Source organism: Anguilla anguilla, chromosome 17 (genome assembly GCF_013347855.1).
Source record: "Anguilla anguilla isolate fAngAng1 chromosome 17, fAngAng1.pri, whole genome shotgun sequence".
Classification (NCBI taxonomy): Eukaryota; Metazoa; Chordata; class Actinopteri; order Anguilliformes; family Anguillidae; genus Anguilla; species Anguilla anguilla.
In genome coordinates, this window is record NC_049217.1 from 5,257,297 (window position 1) to 5,278,057 (window position 20,761).

Below are 20,761 nucleotides of genomic sequence, written 5' to 3' on the forward strand. Positions count from 1 at the left end.
GCACTTCTCGGAGGGTAAGAGAATGCTTCTCATCCTGTTAAGACACTGTTCCAGTGTGTGGATGGGCCCCATGGTCTGGTATCTGTTACCAGGCACTGTTTTATCCATTTTAGGGGAACAAAAGTAATTGGAAAAATTACTTGAAAAAATAAAATATCTAAAATAAACAAAATAAAGTTGTCATATTTAGTACCTGGTTGAAATTTGATGACTGCCTGAAGTCTGTGACCCACAGACATCACCATATGGTGTCTTCCCTGGTGATGCTCTGCCAGGCCTGTACTGTACTTCCACTTTTTTTGTTTAGGGTCATTGTCCTGCTGCTAGATGAAGTGTGATCCATTGAGTTTTGGGGATTTTTGTCATTTCATTCAATGCGCTTCAGAATTCATCCTACTGCTGCTGTTAGTAAGTAGTCACGCCATCAATAAAAACAAACAAGTCAGTTCCAGGGGCAGCCATACATGACCAATACATTCCCTCATGAAAACATGTTTCAACGATGAGGCCAAACCCCAAATAATCAATTTGAAAATCAGTTTGATCATTTTCTGGATATAGTCATAGCCATCATGTGTTTTATATATATATATATATATATATATATATATTTTTTTTTTTTTTTTTTTTTTTTTTTGCCATTTTCTCCCCAATTTAGTCTTTATACCAATTTCCTGTGTGTATCACAGTCCTGGTCGATGCGCTATCCTCTGTCGGTCTGGGGAGGGTGTAGACTACCACATGCCTCCTCCGATACATGTGGAGTAACCAGCCTCTTCTTTTCGTCTGACAGCGAGGAGTTTCACTGGGAGAGCGTAACGCGTGCGGAGGTTCACACTGTCTCCCCCGAATCCCCTCCCCGCTGAACAGGCCAACCAGTAGGAGTTGCTAATGCAACGATCAGAAAGGTGTTCGTAGGAACGTCTGACCAAGCCGGAAGTACCGCTGCCGGGGATTGAACCTGCATCTCTGGGGTGGTAGAGACGCAGGTTCCCATCATGTGTTGATATTTAATGAATAATTTTTAGGTAGCCAAGTCTGTGCAGAATATTGCTGAATCGCTTTATAAAACTGGCTTTTCTGGGTGGAAATGAACTATTTTAAAACAGCTACAATGTTAAATGTCTTGAGACTCCCCCTCATAACACGCCATCACTGTATTATACAGACATTTTATTGCACTGCAGTGCTGTGGGGTTAGAATTGAACATATAAACCAAGAACTTATTACTTTCAAATTTTTCCATATGGGACAGCAAAGTGCAGGTTTCTCATTGACATTAAAATTGAGAAGGGCTTCTAGGCAGCACTGTGTGATATTAAATCATTCCTGTCCATCTGTACCTAGCTATACTTATTAAAGTTATTAAAAGATGTGATGTGTTGTTATGCTTTTAGTAGAACTGCTGTTTTGACACCATGACTTAGCAGTACTCATTCTCATCCCCCTGCACAGAATGAGGCTGAGAACAGGTAAACACTGCTGAGAACACTGTAACTCTTTTAGGGTTTCCTGTGAACTTGGACTAACAGTGTAACTAAATATAATGCGTGCAATAAATAGTCAAAGATATTACCGTTTTGGAAATGGAGTATGCTGCATGAGCATTAATGAATAACATGTAACCTGAAATGAGTAATTTAATGCAATATGGATATACTTTTAAAAGTATGCAAAGGAGGATGAGCAGAAAAGTAAATGCAGAAGAGCAGGGTGCCCACTCCTGTCCCTGAAGATCTACTGTCCTGTAGGTTGCCATTTCAATCCAAATTTGGGACACCTGATTCTAATAATTCGCTGCTCAATGAGATCTCTAACTGTTGAATGAGGTGTGGTTTGTTAGAGTTGGAGGGAAAACCTACAGGACAGTAGATCTCCAGGAACAGGATTGGGCAGCCCTGCATTAGAGTAATACATGTCAACATGTATTATGAACATATTTCAGTATTTTAATTTCAGTAAGGGTGAACGTGGACTAATAAAATAAACATTTGGATTATCTAGCAGTGTATCTGCATATGCGTGAACAGGGTGATATTATGATTATTACTATTATGATTATTATTTCATGTATTATATTGTTTATTTATTTATGTTTTGCTTTTCACCAAGATCAAATGTGAAGCCAGATTTTGTATAGGTCAGAACAAAACACAATACGAATAAAAACAGACTGAAACTTTGCCTGGTTGTGCCTGCTAACCTCTGCTACTGTACATGCTCTTCAACTCGATCACTGTGTCCTCACAGTAGACTGAGTGTCGAATAAGACATTCAAATAAAAAGGGAAAATATGGAGAAGTGTGATGCTCTCCTTTTTTTATCTGTCAAACAAAATAAACTGAACATGACTGAAACATAAGGGTGAAATATGATGTTCTTATGATTTGGTTCAAATTGGTCTTGCCAAGCTTTGATGAATTAATATGAACCACATTTATTCACAAATCAGTCCTTGAGTCAGTTCCTGTTGCATGACTAGTAAACCTTGCTCCATGGGTATATATTACACATCACTTGTAAACCTTGCTCTATGGCTGTGTTGTACATCACTAGCAAACTTTGCTGCATGGATAGTTTACTAGTTGATTTTCCCAAATGCTTGAAGTAGACAATAAGAAGTAGATCCAGCTGCCCTAGAAGTGTGAGTCTCAGTGTTGAGGAACACTCTGGAAGACATCAAATATAGTGGAACACATCAAACATTCCGGAACACATCAAACATTCTGGAACACATCAAACACTTCCGTTACCAGCTGTCCAGCACTGTGTTCACACAGGCGCTTCTGACTGGATTCCAACTTTCCCCACCTCTTGCATGGATCCATTTTTAAATGCCCTCTCTGAATAATTTAATCAACTGGTCAGATGATCTCCACATATCTGCAGCTCCCAGCCTATTGATTGTAAGCAATCGATAAGGTCCTGGGATTGTGGAAACTCTGAAGCAGAACATTTGGTTCAGATGCATCGTTATGACCGCGATTGCCATTTTTGAATGGATTTCCCGTCACTGTGTCACCTCAGGAACACTATTCGCCCACAGTTCAGATGACCGAAAACACAGAGTTAAGGTTAAGACTTTGACATGTGATGCACACTCAGCTCAGCTTCCCAGCGTTGGCTGCGAGGTAGGGACTCAAAGCCTGGATCACATCTGCATCTCAAACACGCTTTAGATCAGAGCGGGCCAACACTGTTCCTGGAGATCAACCATAACAAAGTACACCTCTCTCAACATCTTGAGATCTCATTGTGCTGCTAATTAGTAGAATCAGGTGTGCCAAATTAGTGTTGAAATGACAACTTACAGGACGGTTGATCTCCAGGAACAGGGTTGGCCAGCCCTGCTCGAGATGCTGACAAAATTTGAAAACACTTGTATAAAACCTTACATTTTTTTTACAGACATTAACAACCACAGCTTGCAATCATACAAGCGACAAATTTTGTGCCAAATACTAATGCAAATATTAATTTTTGGTAATTGTCTGAACATTTTATTGGTGTTTAAAGAGTGTAAGTATTTCAAATAAACCATTTGATTCTTGGTCTGATTCTAAAATCCACTGGCTCTTAAGGCATTGGTGCTTACTCTGAAATCAGTTTGATTTCTGACATGGAAAGAGGTGGAAAGTCCAGGGATCAGGAAGTAAAAGTCATGTGCGCCGTCCACTCATGAACTCTGCCAGCTGATTTCACTAATTAGTTCCGCCTCCTGGCTGAAGAATTGTGCTAATTATCAAATCCAGGTGACTGGAACAAAATACTAGGGAGGACTTTTACTTTCTGAATGAGGATTTTTCACCTCTGCTGACTGGGACAGACCTCCTGAACCTGAGATACATCATCCTATACTTGTTAAAATCAGTTTTATATGCACGGACGCCAAGCTGTGATTGTCATTTATTAAAATGACAGTGCATTTGTCGCCTCAAATTGTCATGTATGTATTTTGATACAGAGCAATTTAATTCCATGGAGAGAAACTGACTGACAGGACTCCCTCACTTATTGAATCTAATGCATACACAAGATACTTGAAATGAAAAAGACAAAAATAGATCAGCTGTTTATCAGCTCAGTATATCTGAGATTGTCTCATTGTTGTGAAATTGGTTATGATATCTGACACTCTGGTTATGATATTGTGTTAAATAAAGGAGATATGGTTCTCGTACATTTTCAAGATAGATATAGTGATGTGGAAAAATGCACCCTCTTTCAGTTCTATGGTTTTTCATATTAGGCCATAACCATCTCGCCTCACGGTCCTCACAACAGATAAATCTAATCTCATGTGACAAACACATTTTACTATTTTATTATTTATTTAAACCAAAAATAAGCCATCGTGCAGAAACTTCATGTGAAAAGAGACGAGCACTCACTGAGTCAGTAGCTTGTAGAATCCCCTTCAGCAGCAATAACCTTAATAAGTAATCATTTTCTGAATTCGATTATCAGTCTCTTGCATTGCGTTAAAGCGATTCTGACCAATTCTTCCTTTCAAAACTGCTTCAGCTCTTTGATGTTTGAGGGCATCCGTTTAGGTACAGCTCTCATGAACACCTCAATGGGGTTGAGGTGTTAGGTGAGAGCACAACACCTCAATGGGATTGAAGCCTGGACTTTGACTTGGCCATTCCAAAACCCTGAATGAATCCTTTGTCAGCCATTCAGTTGTAGCTTTGCTGGTGGATCATTGTCCTGTTGCCTGATCCCCCCCCCCCCGACACACACCCTCCCACCACCATGCTTGGCAGTTGACACAATGTTTCGCTGATATGCCGTTTTCAGTTTTCGCCGTGGTGTTGTCCATTCAGGTGCAAATTTCCAAACTTAAGCCATTCTGCAATGTTCTTTTTGGAGTTAAGGAGTTTTCATTTGGCTGCTCTTCCATGAAAGCCACACTTGTCCAGTCTTTGCCTCATGGAGAAGTCATGAACATTTACCACGTTGACACAGGACTGTACATCCCTGGATGTATGTTCAAGTTTCTTGGAGCTTCATTCAGGTCTGATCTTGGGGTGAATTTTCTGGAAAGATTGGTAACTGTCTTGAATGTTCTCCATTTGTTAATAATCTTTCTCATTGTGGAATAATGGACTTCATATTGTTTGGAAATGTCTTTATAACCTTTCCCAGACTGATCAGAGCTTCTCTGAGGTCACATATACCTGCTGCCCTTGGCATGCTGTGTCACTACAACCTGAATGCTCCAGGCCAAACTGACAGTTTGCTTTTATATACAGGTGGAAGCACTTATCATGTGCACTTGATTAGCATCACCTGGTTCTAATTACCTTCTTAATCAGCATGGAAGCAATACGGGTGGCTTACCGTTCCACACATGGCTTCTTTATTCTAGATTATTTCGGCTAAATACATTTAAAAAATGACAAAGTTAAATCTGTGTGTCATAAGTCACATGAGGTTAGATTTAGGTGAAGGCTACATGAGGGTTAGTATGTCCAAATACGTAAAATCATAGATTTGAAAGTACAATTAAAAGTCTTGGCCATGTCATGTTCTCTTTTTTGCGAACCACATTCTAAATGGAAGTGACAGTTCTGGATGTTCACGGTTGGTTGCAGGTTTAACTCCAGTACTGGAGGGCTGCAGTGTCTGCGGGTTTAAGTCATGTCTTGGAGGACCGCAGTGTCTGCAGGTTTAAATCCAGTCTTAGAGGACCGCAGTGTCTGCAGGTTTAAATCCAGTCTTAGAGGGCCACAGTGTCTGTAGGTTTAAATCCAGTCCTGGAGGGCCGCAGTGTCTGCAGGTTTAACTCCAGTCCTGGAGGGCCGCAGTGTCTGCAGGTTTAACTCCAGTCCTGTAGGGCCGCAGTGTCTGCAGGTTTAAATCCAGTCCTGGGGGACCGCAGTGTCTGCGGGTTTTTTAGTTATGTCTTGTAGGGCCGCAGTGTCTGCAGGTTTAACTCCAGTCCTGGAGGGCCGCAGTATCTGCAGGTTTAACTCCAGTCCTGGAGGGCCGCAGTGTCTGCAGGTTTAACTCCAGTCTTGGAGGGCTGCAGTCCCTATGGGTTTTTGTGGTTTTCTTTCAATCTGAAATTTAGAACTTTGAAACAAGGTGTTCGGCCTCTTTAGCCAATCAATGGCTTAAATAATTCATTTGCACAAAAACACCAAAAAAACCCCCCCCAAAAAAACCAGACACTGTGGCTCTCCAAGACTGGCATCTGACACCCGAGTTCTAAAGCAATCTAAAACAAATAATATCCACCAGGACATATGAAAAGAAGCAACATTTAATGTGGGCAGAGTCACATACATAAGACACACCTGTGCGTCAGTTCTTCTGGAACAGAGAGGCCCTTACATGTGTGTGTTCACTCAAACACCGCGGCTGTCTGTGGGCTCCCCAACCGCCAGCCAAGCATGCGAGCAAACGTGAAGGAACAGCAGGAATCAGCGCACCTCATACGTGTTTATACAGCCTTGTTAATGGTGTGGAGGAGCACTGCAAAACTGAAGAAACAGGGACACAGTTATGCTTTAACAAACCATGAATTATTTAGTATGGACATTTTGGGCAAGAGGCTCTCTGTATTTCCCGTCTATTCACGACAAGGCAGGAGCCATTTACGTTATAAGGACACTTAATTAGCTGCACACAGCGCTGCAGGTTGATTGAACTGAAAACTACAATTTTATCAGTTTGTTAAAAAAAGAATATAATTGCCTGTTATCCCAATAAAAATATATCTTATGCATTATAATGTACAACAGGGATTGTCACCACCACTGGCATTAGAATGACATCAACTCATACCTGTCCAGGACGGATGGGAGTGTTTTGCAAAGCGAGGTGAATGTCAGTTCTCATGTTCTGTCAAAGATAGTGTCTGTACTGTAGGGAGCTTCTCCACCCTTCTGAAACATTTTCTGTTAATTATGTCAATTATCCCAGACTCAACATGAAATACAAAACAGGGAATAAATATTTCAAGGTCTCAAAATATACAGCATATATTACAAAACATATAAAATATTGCCACTGTTCTTTTCATTTTTATTTTTTTTACAATATATTTTACAATACGGGTCACACAAAAATCAATTCCCCTTTTCCCTCGGAATGTGGGGAATAAAAAATGAACCCTCTCCTCACAACTTGTAGATTCACAGGCTCATGTGCAAATTGTTTCCCCAAAGAAAACCCACGCAGAGCTAAGGTCTAAGCCTCTTCCTGTAGACATGAAAAACCATGAAATTACTTTCCGTGTTGCCCCTGTGTCTAATTTTACGTATTCTGCAGTCCTTGCATAAAATTAGATAAACCACAGTGGCAGTAATTTATACATTTTCCAATGCATACAGCATATAATCCTTTTTTTAAGAAATATATTCCTTATATTTATGAATGTCACAATATGGTACATTACTGTAAATAGGCGTCTGGGAGTTTTGGGGGTCACTGCCTGTCGTCCAGCTCCCACTGAAAGTTCTGCCCCGTCATTTGGTAGAACATCATGTTGAAGGGTTTGTAAAATTTGTGGAGCCTGCATATGACGTCCGGGTCTATCCTGGGGTGAGTCCTGCCCTTGGACTTGCCCAGGCAGCGGGGGGCGCTGCTGTCCTCGGGCTTCTTCAGGCAGGGGAACCCCTTGGTCTTGTTGAAGTAGAAGTGCTTGTCGGTGACGATGCGCTTGAGGCCCAGGAAGTCCTGCACGCGGCCCAGCTCGCCGGCGGGGTCCGTGATGAGCCTCTCGCCGCTGACGAAGTGCATCTGGGCCAGGGGGAAGTACTGCAGCCAGGTCTCCAGGTGCAGGGCGTAGATGCCGATCCGCAGGGCGCTCCAGGAGGCGTCGATCAGCCCCAGGGTCCTGTTCTTGAAGGCCAGCACCTCGAAGGTGGGGATCTCCGGCTTTTTGGACAGGGTCTGGGTGTAGTCGGAGATGGCCCTGGTCACCGGGTTCCGGACCACGATGATCAGCTTGATGTCCCTGGCCATGGAGTGGATGCGCTTGGGGGCGCTGTTGGTCACGAAGTAGCTGGGCGTCTTCTCCATGGTGATCTGGCCCTCCAGGGTTGAAGGCATCAGGTCTCTGTGGAGACAAAGAGCACAAGCACAGAGATTACACCATGGAGACCGTAACCAAGGCCTGCAGAGGGTTTACACCATGGAGACTGTAACCAAGGCCTGCACAGAGATTACACCATGGAGACCGTAACCAAGGCCTGCACAGCGATTACACCATGGAGACCGTAACCAAGACCTGCAGAGGGTTTACACCATGGAGACCGTAACCAAGGCCTGCACAGAGATTACACCATGGAGACCGTAACCAAGGCCTGCACAGCGATTACACCATGGAGACCGTAACCAAGGCCTGCACAGCGATTACACCATGGAGACCGTAACCACAGCCAGCACAGAGATTACACCATGGAGACCGTAACCAAGGCCTGCACAGGGATTACACCATGGAGACCGTAACCAAGGCCTGCACAGGGATTACACCATGGAGACCGTAACCAAGGCCTGCACAGGGATTACACCATGGAGACCGTAACCACGGCCTGCACAGCGATTACACCATGGAGACCGTAACCATGGCCTGCACAGAGATTTACACCATGGAGACCGTAACCATGGCCAGCACAGTGATTACACCATGAAGATCGTAACCACAGCCAGCACAGGGTTTACACCATGGAGACCGTAACCATGGCCAGCACAGGGTTTACACCATGGAGACCGTAACCATGGCCAGCACATAGATTACACCATGGAGACCGTAACCATGAGCAGCACAGAGATTACATCGCAGAGACCATAACCACAGCCAGCACAGAGATTACACCATGGAGACCGTAACCATGACCAGTACAGAGATTACACCATGGAGACCGTAACCACATCCAACACAGAGTTTACGCCACAGAAACTGTAACCATGGGCAGCACAGGGTTTACACCGCAGAGAGCGTAACCATGGCCAGCACAGGATTTACACCATGGCAACTGTAACCATGGGCAGCACAGGGTTTACACCGCAGAGACCGTAACCATGGCCAGCACAGGATTTACACCATGGCAACTGTAACCATGGCCAGCACAGGGTTTATTCCACAGGGAACATAACAGACAGGAAGTTATGCAACTCTGGGGATTTTGAAGACCAGGCTGGATACGGTGTTAGATCATTTCTGGTCTGTAGGTGATCAGAGCACTAGGTACAGTTTAGTTGGGAAAATGGCGAGCATTGTTTGGCTGAATGGTCTGTTCTCATCTCATTATGTTATGTTATGTTATGTTATATTATGTTACTATGTGACTCTGACATGTACAATTACCTACACCATGTGTGGAACAATACGAGAATAGGTCTAAATATCACAGTTATTTTTGAAGGGAACAGATGCAAACCTGCAGTCACAACCCAGGAGTAACGTCTGAGAGATAAAACGGAGGGAGAAGTAGGAGCTGCCGGGTGCTTAATTGAGTCCATCTATGAGACTCCAGGAGAGGCGGACTGGAGTTGTGATAATGAGTTCAGTGCATATGATTAACCGACCACAGCCTGCCCTGTTAGCCCTCCTACAGAGCCTCGATCCGTCAGGCTGCCTGAACCGCTCTCTGCTCTCTCTCTCTCTCTCCTTCTCAACTCTCTCCCTCTGTCTTGCTCTCCTTTTTGCTCTCTCCCTCTCCTCATCTCTCGAGAAAGAGACGAGATCAACAGTAAATCTACATCTCTCTCCCTCTGTCTCGCTCTCCTCTTTACTCTCCCTTTCCTCATATCTCGAGAAAGACAAGATCAACAGTAAATCTACATCTCTCTCCCTCTGTCTCACTCTCCTCTTTACTCTCTCTCCCTCTCCTCATCTCTCGAGAAAGAGACGAGATCAACAGTAAATCTACATCTCTTTCCCTCTGTCTCGCTCTCCTCTTTACTCTCCCTTTCCTCATATCTCGAGAAAGACAAGATCAACAGTAAATCTACATCTCTCTCCCTCTGTCTCACTCTCCTCTTTACTCTCTCTCCCTCTCCTCATCTCTCGAGAAAGAGACGAGATCAACAGTAGATCTACATCTCTCTCCCTCTGTGTCGCTCTCTTCCTCTCTCCCCTCCTTTCTCGTTGCCTTTTTGCTCTCCCAGATTATTTGTGTCCCCCCCCTTGTCTCCCTTTACCTCTTTCTCCTTCTTTTTCTCACCCTCACCACTCTCTCCCTCCATCTGTCACCTCCCCTTTTCTGGCCAATAGAAGTAGGCCATTTATTTTTAAGTATAAGAAGGGTCATTATGACCACCTATGTGGAGTGGATATAGTCCACAAAAGCACAAAAATATTGGGAATGGAAGTCCTCTGAAATGTTTGTAACTCTGAGATTTAATTTCCTTCATCCATGGGACTTATATTATTGTAGCCATACTTTTTAAAATGGGAAGCTTCCATTTTCATTTAGTAGCTGTAAACTTGTGTTTAAATGAACCAATGAAAGCAGCAGTCGTCAGGATATGATTTGAACATCATTTTTTCAATATTGACCTCCCAGATGATATGCCCCCTTTTACTGTCCTGCTGACTTTACTTTCTTTGGAAAACTGTTCGATTTTGTTCAAGCTCTTCTCTGTATAAAACACTTGACTTTCCAATACAGTTTCTTATCAGTAGTTAGAGCAAAGACAAGCTGCTTTATCTAATTATGATAGCATTTACAGTATCTCATCAATATAGTGTAACTATTTTTCGTTTTGATCTCATCTTTTTGCATCAGTGATATTAAAGAGATGGATACTGATAAAGCACAATTGCCAAACATTTATATTTACAGTGAGCTCCATAATGTTTGGGACAAAGACATATTTTTTCAAAATTCAGCTCTGTACTCCACAATTTTAGATTTGTAATCAAACCATTCAAATTTGGGTAAAGTGCAGATACTCATTGTTTATTTAAGAGTATTTTTTATACATTTTGGTTTCGCCGTTTGGGACAAATGGCTTCACAGGTGTTTCTGATGATTCATGAGTGTTCAGCTGCTTCCTTGGTGCAGGTATAAAACAGATTCCAGTATCTAGTCTTGATTCTGGGCTTTTTATTGCCTTTGGAGTCTGTCATTGCCGTTTGTCAATGTGGGGACCAGAGTTGTACAAATGGAAGTCATTATGAGGCTTATAAAAGAGTAAAAAACACAGGTAAAACCCTAGACTTACTAACTAAACAGTTAGGAGCATCATTAGGAATAAAGATAGCACTGGTGACCTCAGTAACCGCAAAGGACCTGGTAGGCTAAGGAAGACCTCTATAGTTGATGGCTGAAGAATTCTCACCATAATGACGAAAAACCCCAAACACCTGTCTGACAGATCAGAAACACTTTTCAAGAGGCAGGTGTGGATATCTGAATGACTACTGTCAGAAGACTTTATGAACAGAACTACAGAGGCTACACTGCAGGATGCAAATCAGTAGTTAGCCACAAAAACAGGATGGCCAGGTTACCGTTTGCTAAGAAGTACCTAAAAGAGTCTGCAAACTTCTAGAAAAAGGTCTTGTGGACAGATGAAACCAAGATTGACTTGTATCAGAGAGATGGCATGATCAAAGTATGAAGCTCAAAAGGAACTCCCCAAGATCCAAAGTACCCCCCTCATCTGTGAAACATGGTGGTGGGGGTATTATGGTTTGGGCATGTACTGCATGGGTTCCACAGGTATTGGCTCACTTGTTTCCATTGATGATGTAACTACTGATAGCAGTAGCATAAATGAGCACAGGCACTTCATCCTGCACCAAAACAATGATCCCAAACATATTGCTAAAGCAAAAAAGGAGTTTTTCAAAGCCAAAAACGGGAAATTTCTTGACTAGCCAACTGAACATGCCGTAGAGAAAACCTAAGGCAACTAGCCCTCAAAACAAGCAGTCAGATAGCTGCAGAACAGGCCTGGCAGGGCATCACCAGAGAATATACTCAGTGGTGATGTCTGTAGACCAGACTTTAAGCAGTCATTTGCATGCAAAGTATATGCGACAATGTGCTAAACATGACTACTTCCATTTACATAACATTAATATGCTCCAAACATTATGGTGCCCAGAAGCAGGGGAGGCTATGTATAAACAGTACTGTAATTTCTACATGGTGAAGTGTATAAAAATATCCTTAAATAAAAGCTGAGAATAGACACTTTGACCACATGTCAATTGTTTGATTACAAATCTAAGAATTGTGGAGTAGCCTACAGACCAAATTAAGAAAAAATAGGCCTTTGTCCCAAACATTAGGGAGCTCCCTTTTATATATATAATACAGTTAATGACCTCTGAAATATTAACTGCACGCAACTGATTTTGCAAGTTTCATATTCCTGGATAAGTCTCAAAATTGAAGACAAAGTTTTTTAATGATACCAACAATCTGCTGCTCCCAGTTTCACATCCAGTGGGTAGACTGATGTGTGTAGCTCTATGGGTCGCACTTCTGAAGTCTGAGTGTATCTCTAATGTGAAGATACAGCTTAAACAGTTTTTCATCTCGCTAAGACAGAAGTGGGGCAAAGGTTGCTTTCTGCAGGTCTAAATTGGAATGTGGCAGAAGTAGAATGCTGCATGTATTTCTGTCCCTGTGCAATTAGCACTGATCTGATGTGATTATTTCACAGACACTAAGACTAAAACACTACAGAGACTAAAACCAACTCCAACAAAAGAACTTCATTAACTTATAGCTTACACCTTGTAGACAGTCTATCTGCTGTGAAACTTGATTTAGATTTTCATTTTTGTTAACAATAGATCACTGCTGGATCAAATCTAATATTTCCTTCTGGATCACTATCAGGGCACACAAACTGATTAACACTTATGGGCTCCTGCTGTCCCAGTCTTTTATTTATTATATAAGCTATATTTATTAATAACACATTACCTGGTATTCACAGCAATGGGCAATATTCTGCATCATTGTATAATGCTAAAACACACGCACACGCACACGCACACACATATAGACACACGCACACACACACACACATAGACACATGCACTCACACACACATTCACACGCACACACACACACACATACACGCACACACACACACATTCACACGCACACATACGCGCACACACACAGACAAAATGGCTGTTCAGGAGTAGATTCTGACTGCAGATGAAGGTGCTTAGCTCAGTAAACAGAATTTAAGATGGAGCAAATGCTGTGTAAGGTTTCAGTAAGTTGAAGACGCAAAAGCTATGTGGGCACACAATTAAAAAATGCCATCTTTGTTCCCAAGGATGACAGGTAGTCCCCCCAAAAAAAACAGACCTAATGAATGGCTTTCTGTGCAATGTTGTGGAAAAGCCTTATCTTGCCTCTCAGTCTCTCCAAATTTAGATGCTTTCCGTGAAGCAAAGACTTCCACTCTCCTCTTTGTGAAAAAAGTAAAAATCTTTAACAGTTCTCAATGTGAAAGTATTGCAGTTGAAACCTAATTAGCTGCCACCTTCTCACGCCCTTTCCATCCAATTTACAGCGTGAGAGAAATGGCATCGCGTTCATCCGCATATGCATACACGTGAATCCCCCCACCCCCCACCCACCCCCCAGTCATACACGGTTGTGTAATTCAATTTCTATTCATGATGCACAGACCCATTGGCTCATTTCTCCTGACCAGAGTTTGGATCAACAGGTGAGAGTTGCGGCTCCTCCCCTTGGTGCAGCGGGCTATGTGAAGGCAGCCGTAACTCGTGTGACGCGGGGAGGCGTCCGGTGGTTCGGGCTCTGTGTCAGAGCAGCGGGAGCAGCACCACGGACGCTGCCGCCGTGGAACGCTGCGGAGGGGAGCGCCAGTCTAATGGAAGACTCGTGGCCGTGGGGGTGTCGTGGCCGAAGCGAATGGGTTCTCTGGACAAAGAGGCTCTCCCGCCCCAGCCGACTGAGCTCCGGAACTAAAAATAACAGCCGCCTGAGCCGCTGTCAGACCAGCCTGACATTTCCTCCACACGTCTGCATGAAGGCGGAAAAGAAGAGTTGTTCTCTGAAGCGCCAGAAGTTCTGAATAGCGGCGGTGGGGTAGTGTATGATGGAACAGCAGAAGCTCAGAGCAGGGGGTGGGGTAGTGTATGATGGAACAGCAGAAGCTCAGAGCAGGGGGTGGGGTAGTGTATGATGGAACAGCAGAAGCTCAGAACAGGGGGTGGGGTAGTGTATGATGGAACAGCAGAAGCTCAGAGCAGGGGGTGGAGTAGTGTATGATGGAACAGCAGAAGCTCAGAGCAGGGGGTGGGGTAGTGTATGATGGAACAGCAGAAGCTCAGAGCAGGGGGTGTGGTAGTGTATGATGGAACAGCAGAAGCTCAGAGCAGGGGGTGTGGTAGTGTATGATGGAACAGCAGAAGCTCGGAGGAGGGGGTGGGGTAGTGTATGATGGAACAGCAGAAGCTCAGAGCAGGGGGTGGGGTAGTGTATGATGGAACAGCAGAAGCTCAGAGCAGGGGGTGGGGTAGTGTATGATGGAACAGCAGAAGCTCAGAGCAGGGGGTGGGGTAGTGTATGATGGAACAGCAGAAGCTCAGAGCAGGGGGTGGGGTAGTGTATGATGGAACAGCAGAAGCTCAGAGCAGGGGGTGGGGTAGTGTATGATGGAACAGCAGAAGCTCAGAGCAGGGGGTGGGGTAGTGTATGATGGAACAGCAGAAGCTCAGAACAGGGGGTGGGGTAGTGTATGATGGAACAGCAGAAGCTCAGAACAGGGGGTTGGGTCGTGTATGATGGAACAGCAGAAGCTCAGAACAGCGGGTGGGGTAGTGTATGATGGAACAGCAGAAGCTCAGAGCAGGGGGTGGGGTAGTGTATGATGGAACAGCAGAAGCTCAGAACAGGGGGTGGGGTAGTGTATGATGGAACAGCAGAAGCTCAGAACAGGGGGTGGGGTAGTGTACGATGGAACAGCAGAAGCTCAGAACAGGGGGTGGGGTAGTGTATGATGGAACAGCAGAAGCTCAGAACAGGGGGTGGGGTAGTGTATGATGGAACAGCAGAAGCTCAGAACAGGGGGTGGGGCAGTGTATGATGGAACAGCAGAAGCTCAGAACAGGGGGTGGGGTAGTGTACGATGGAACAGCAGAAGCTCAGAGCAGGGGGTGGGGTAGTGTATGATAGAACAGCAGAAGCTCAGAACAGGGGGTGGGGTAGTGTATGATGGAACAGCAGAAGCTCAGAACAGGGGGTGGGGTAGTGTATGATGGAACAGCAGAAGCTCAGAACAGGGGGTGGGGTAGTGTATGATGGAACAGCAGAAGCTCAGAGCAGGGGGTGGGGTAGTGTATGATGGAACAGCAGAAGCTCAGAGCAGGGGGTGGGGTAGTGTATGATGGAACAGCAGAAGCTCAGAACAGGGGGTGGGGTAGTGTATGATAGAACAGCAGAAGCTCAGAACAGGGGGTGGGGTAGTGTATGATGGAACAGCAGAAGCTCAGAACAGGGGGTGGGGTAGTGTATGATGGAACAGCAGAAGCTCAGAACAGGGGGTGGGGTAGTGTATGATGGAACAGCAGAAGCTCAGAACAGGGGGTGGGGCAGTGTATGATGGAACAGCAGAAGCTCAGAGCAGGGGGTGGGGCAGTGTATGATGGAACAGCAGAAGCTCAGAGCAGGGGGTGGGGTAGTGTATGATGGAACAGCAGAAGCTCAGAACAGGGGGTGGGGTAGTGTACGATGGAACAGCAGAAGCTCAGAACAGGGGGTGGGGCAGTGTATGATGGAACAGCAGAAGCTCAGAGCAGGGGGTGGGGTAGTGTATGATGGAAGAGCAGAAGCTCAGAGCAGGGGGTGGGGTAGTGTACGATGGAACAGCAGAAGCTCAGAACAGGGGGTGGGGCAGTGTATGATGGAACAGCAGAAGCTCAGAGCAGGGGGTGGGGTAGTGTATGATGGAACAGCAGAAGCTCAGAACAGGGGGTGCGGCAGTGTATGATGGAACAGCAGAAGCTCAGAGCAGGGGGTGGGGTAGTGTATGATGGAAGAGCAGAAGCTCAGAGCAGGGGGTGGGGTACTGCATGACTGATTGGCAGAGGTAACAGAAAGGTGTGTAAATGGCACCCAGAGTGCCTGAGTACTGCTGGACTCTCCAGACGTACAGGCGAAGGAGTATGACAGTCAAATAACTGCACGTCTAACTGCAATCAGGACTTTTAGTTCAACTGGGATTTGGCCCCTGGCTCAAAATGCCTTTTTCACAGTTTATCTCGAATGTAGAAACTGTCTGCACACATCCAGACATTCACAGAATAACAATTACCTGTGAGAAAAAAAAAAAAAAATTTAAATCATGCACAATGCTCAATTCCATGATGGGAAAGATTATTACTTCACAGTGTGAATGTTTATTTCTTTTCTTTGTTTATTTTAGCTTCTCCTAATGTGACATTTTTATTTTTAGGCTTTTGTATTTATTCAGTTTCATTTTATTTCGCTTCTTCCTGTGAAAGGAAGTTAGGCATTGCCCTAATCAGAATTGATGCAACTCATTAAGTGTGTTTACCAAAAGACAACAGAACAAACTACAAAAAAAAAAAAAAAACAAAACAGGTGGATTACAAACGAGCCAGGCCTTCGTCTTTGATTGAGGTCGAACCCATTGAGATTGTGAATAAATCAGTCACGGATCGCCTGCGTTTAAATGTCAGGGAGAGAGAGAGAGGCACCGCAAACGCCGTCCCGCGGCAAATAAATTACCGCTCGCAAACAAGCCCGTTCGTGAGCTCTCGAGACGGGGCTGACTTCCCTGGCCTTGCGCTCTATTGGATCTCTGCTAAACGAGAACCAAACGGTTCGTTTCCTCCCCTCGCCCGTCCCCCGTCAGCGCGGGGCGTGCGGCGGCGCTAGAGCGTACCGCACCACGCAGCGGTCAGGAAGAGGTGCGCGTCGTCTGTTTTCGTTCACGCCGCTACGCCCGCCGCTAATGCCGTTTTTAGACAATTCACTTTAATCTGTTCGGGACTTCGCTCACAACAAGGAGAATGAGCAGCGATATCACCAGGCTCGGAATATTTGATAATAAACATGAAAAATGACCAGCTTCAATTTTCATTTTTATTAATGGCAAGGACAAATAATTGAGTTGGCAGCTGGAAACAACTTTTCCATGAACACACAGCATTCCTCGTCGGGGTTTGTGACGGCGTCTAGCATTCAAAACTGTGTGTTTTGAAGTTAAAAGTGTAGTATTTGCAGCTCTCCATGATGGACTGGACAGAAATAAAGACAGGAAAATTAGTATTGCAGATAGGTTTTTTGGCCCTCCAAAATGGCGGTGAATCTGAACTCTGGCTTTTCTATCAGGACAGGATGAAGGCTTTAAGGATGCAGGGCATGGCTGTAGCATCAGCTACAAACAGTGCTCTGTGCAGTGTGCTGTAATGGGAGTAGAGGTGCCCTGTGCTGTGTGCTGTAATGGGAGTAGAGGTGCCCTGTGCTGTGTGCTGTAATGGGAGTAGAGGTGCCCTGTGCTGTAATGGGAGTAGAGGTGCCCTGTGCTGTGTGCTGTAATGGGAGTAGAGGTGCCCTGTGCTGTAATGGGAGTTGAGGTACCCTGTGCTGTGTGCTGTAATGAGAGTAAAGGTGCCCTGTGCAGTGTGCTGTAATGGGAGTAGAGGTGCCCTGTGCAGTGTGCTGTAGTGAGAGTTGAAGTACCCTGTGCAGTGATCTGTAATGAGAGTAAAAGTGCCCTGTGCAGTGTGCTGTAATGGGAGTAGAGGTGCCCTGTGCAGTGTGCTGTAATGAGAGTTGAGGTACCCTGTGCAGTGATCTGTAATGAGAGTAAAGGTGCCCTGTGCAGTGTGCTGTAATGTGAGTAGAGGTACCCTGTGCAGTGTGCTGTAATGGGAGTAGAGGTGCCCTGTGCCCTGTGCTGTAATGGGAGTAGATGTGCCCTGTGCAGTGTGCTGTAATGGGAGTAAAGGTACCCTGTGCAGTGTGCTGGGATAATTAACATGACCTGCTGTAGATTCCAATGAGCAGTGCATTGCCATATAAATGCTATACATGTTCATCCATTGTGTGACTTCATTAAGGGACCTATGAGCTGATATGTTCCTGTCTGAATTACTGAATGGAGCACCAGCACCAGGGAAAAAGACAATCAGCCCAGCAGAATAAAGGGCCTTCAGCACCACGGACAGGGGTCAGCCCAACTCACAGATCACTGCTGTATCTCAAACCAGAAAAAAACACACTGCCCTCTGCTGTCCCAGAGCAGAAAAACGCACTGCCCTCTGCTGTCCCAAAGCAGAACAACGCACTGCCCTCTGCTGTCCCAAAGCAGAATTACCATACTGCCCTCCCCTGTCCCAAAGCAGAATCACCATACTGCCCTCCGCTGTCCCAAATGGCAGCCTGTTACCTTATTAAAGGCCCATCCACAGTGATGTGGGTCCTGGAGAAAGGCTCTGCTCTGCTGCTTTTCTCCTCCTTCAGAGTTCAGCAGAAATTTCAGCTGTCTGCTCCAATCTGCCTGTCTGGACGCCTGTTCCTCTGAGTCCTGTCCTGTCCCGTCCCTGTCCCTATGCCTCTTTTTCAGTCATCCCCAAGTGGGACGCTGCGTTCCGCCCCCCACCGTTTGATTTTGTTTGGTCTCTCGCCGCCATGCTGCTCCCCTCTGTACTCTCATGTACACCCCCTAGGAAATACAATGTTTTCATTTTAATGCGTAAGCCTTCTAATAGAACCATAAGCAAACAAACAAAGTAGAATGATATGACAAAATGGCTACTGGGGTGGGAGGGGCTTAGTTCCTAAGGGCCTGCCATCTCTCCTCTGAAGCGAAGTCTCCCATCATAGTTCCTGACAGTCGCCGTCACCGTGCTGCTGAGTCAGCTCGTGTCCGGACTGCCTGGGGTCAGCCCACGCTCAACGACCCAGATCGACTCTCCAGACACAAGCCGAGCTCTGTCGTTATTTCTCTCCAGTCTCTGTCTGTGTCAGTCCGTCTGTCTGTCCGTCAGGGTCGCCTGGACAGACTTCTGATAGCCCAAGCGCTACATAAATACAGACAGAGTGTAAGTTCCAGGAACGTGTAGACAAGCAAGACGCTCGAAAAACACGGCACCTCAGGTACAAAGGACTCGGGAGTGGAAAAGCAATCAGACACCGTGGTCATAGTTTTCAAGGTAATTTAATCCTTTCCTCCGAACGCATTTAGCGGAATTACATTATTGGCATGAAAGTGAAGCTCTGACTGGCAATTTTGAGCCACAGCTGTGGTTACCGGAGAAGGCTGGCCTTTGCGTCCCGAAAAAGTGGCTGATTTGGTGAAGTTGGGCAGAACTAATTAATACGACAGATTAGACACGACTGATTTCATAGTAGGGGAAATCGCGTGGGCGTAACCGCTGGAGGTGCGAACGGGATCGCGTTCGAACGACTACGGGCGCGAGCTGCGAACTTGTTTTGAAAACGCGCTCGCGTGCGCGGCACCGGCGAACACATTCGTCGCCGCACGACCAGCCGTTCGACGCGTGAGCGCGCGCGTCTGACTGCTCGAGACGCACAGGGGTACGAACAGCGTGCGATGAACGAAGCGATCTGAGCCTGACCTGGTCAGATGGGCCGATAATAGGTCCTGATCGTTTCCGCGACTGTGTTCCTGTGAAAACCCACCCCGAGTCAGCCAGAGAAGGATGGACCTCCCGAGGTTTCCTCCCACATGAAACCCAGGGAGCTTTTTCTTACCACTGGCTCGCTCTGTGGGGGCTTAGGCCAGGGTAAACTAACTGCAAAATATATCGTCACAAATTTAGCTTTTTATTTATTTTCTGCTTTATTTACCCAGGAAGGTTCCCTTAAAATATCTATTCTTCCAGGAAGCCTTTGTCAAGAATATAGCAAAAGAAACATAAAAAAACAATTTCATATGGTCATATATGGTCATATGAAATACATAATACATACAAGAAAATTAAGAAACTAGAAAGGTATTTAAAAATCGAAACATACAATCCAAAGCAATTATATCCATAGTACAGACCAGATCAAGTCCATATCAAGTTAAGGAGACGTGAAACAGCAACAGCAAGTTTCATTCAAGGTAAATTGTAAAAGACCTTTAAAAGTGTTCAAAGGGGGTGGTAGGTATAAAATAATAATACTGCATATTCTTTGTAAAATGCTCCATGTAAATCAAATTTGATTGATTGATTGAGCACAAACCATGAGAAGTGGATAAAACGATGGTAGCAACCAGCTCAAGGTATCTGTACCTGCTTCTCAAAGCACACAAGCCCATAACAAACTCTCCACAGCCCCCCTCCCCACCCCACCCCCCCCCCCATCCCCCCACCCACATTAGCTTAACCTTTTCCCCACTGTAATGAACTCTGCCCCCTGGACCCAAGAACCCCTCTTACCCAGGAGGAATCAGGCCAGATCATTGACTAATTATTTTCTAATTCCTTTCAGTGTCTGTCTGAGTTTTCCCAAGATCCAGCCTCTCTGCATTGTAACTCCTTCAAAGGCCTTAAAAGGTACCAGAGAGCCTGAGAATGCCTCCCAAAGCCATAATGCCCTAAAGGGGGCTTTAACATCACACCCATTGATTCTCTCCTCGGGGGGGGAAAGCACACTTGATATTACACGGTTACTTCATCCTGATCCCCGGGTGACGCACGGGAAGATGCTGATTGCTGTCATTTGTTCATGACAACAGACACTTTGCCACTCAGAATATATATATATATGTATATATATATACACACACACACACAATGAGCTCCATAATGTTTGGGACAAA

General features: G+C 45.2%; 1 protein-coding gene across 1 annotated transcript in view; it reads right to left on the minus strand.

The window, feature by feature from the left end:
• Positions 1 to 6,035: 6,035 nt before the first annotated feature.
• Positions 6,036 to 20,761, minus strand: part of hs3st4 (heparan sulfate (glucosamine) 3-O-sulfotransferase 4) — a 119,229-nt gene continuing 104,503 nt past the window's right edge. Inside the window, exon 2 of the mRNA XM_035397310.1 lies at positions 6,036 to 8,069. Coding sequence (XP_035253201.1) covers positions 7,436 to 8,069 — 634 coding nt within the window. The 3' untranslated portion in view covers positions 6,036 to 7,435. The remainder of the gene's footprint in view (positions 8,070 to 20,761) is intronic.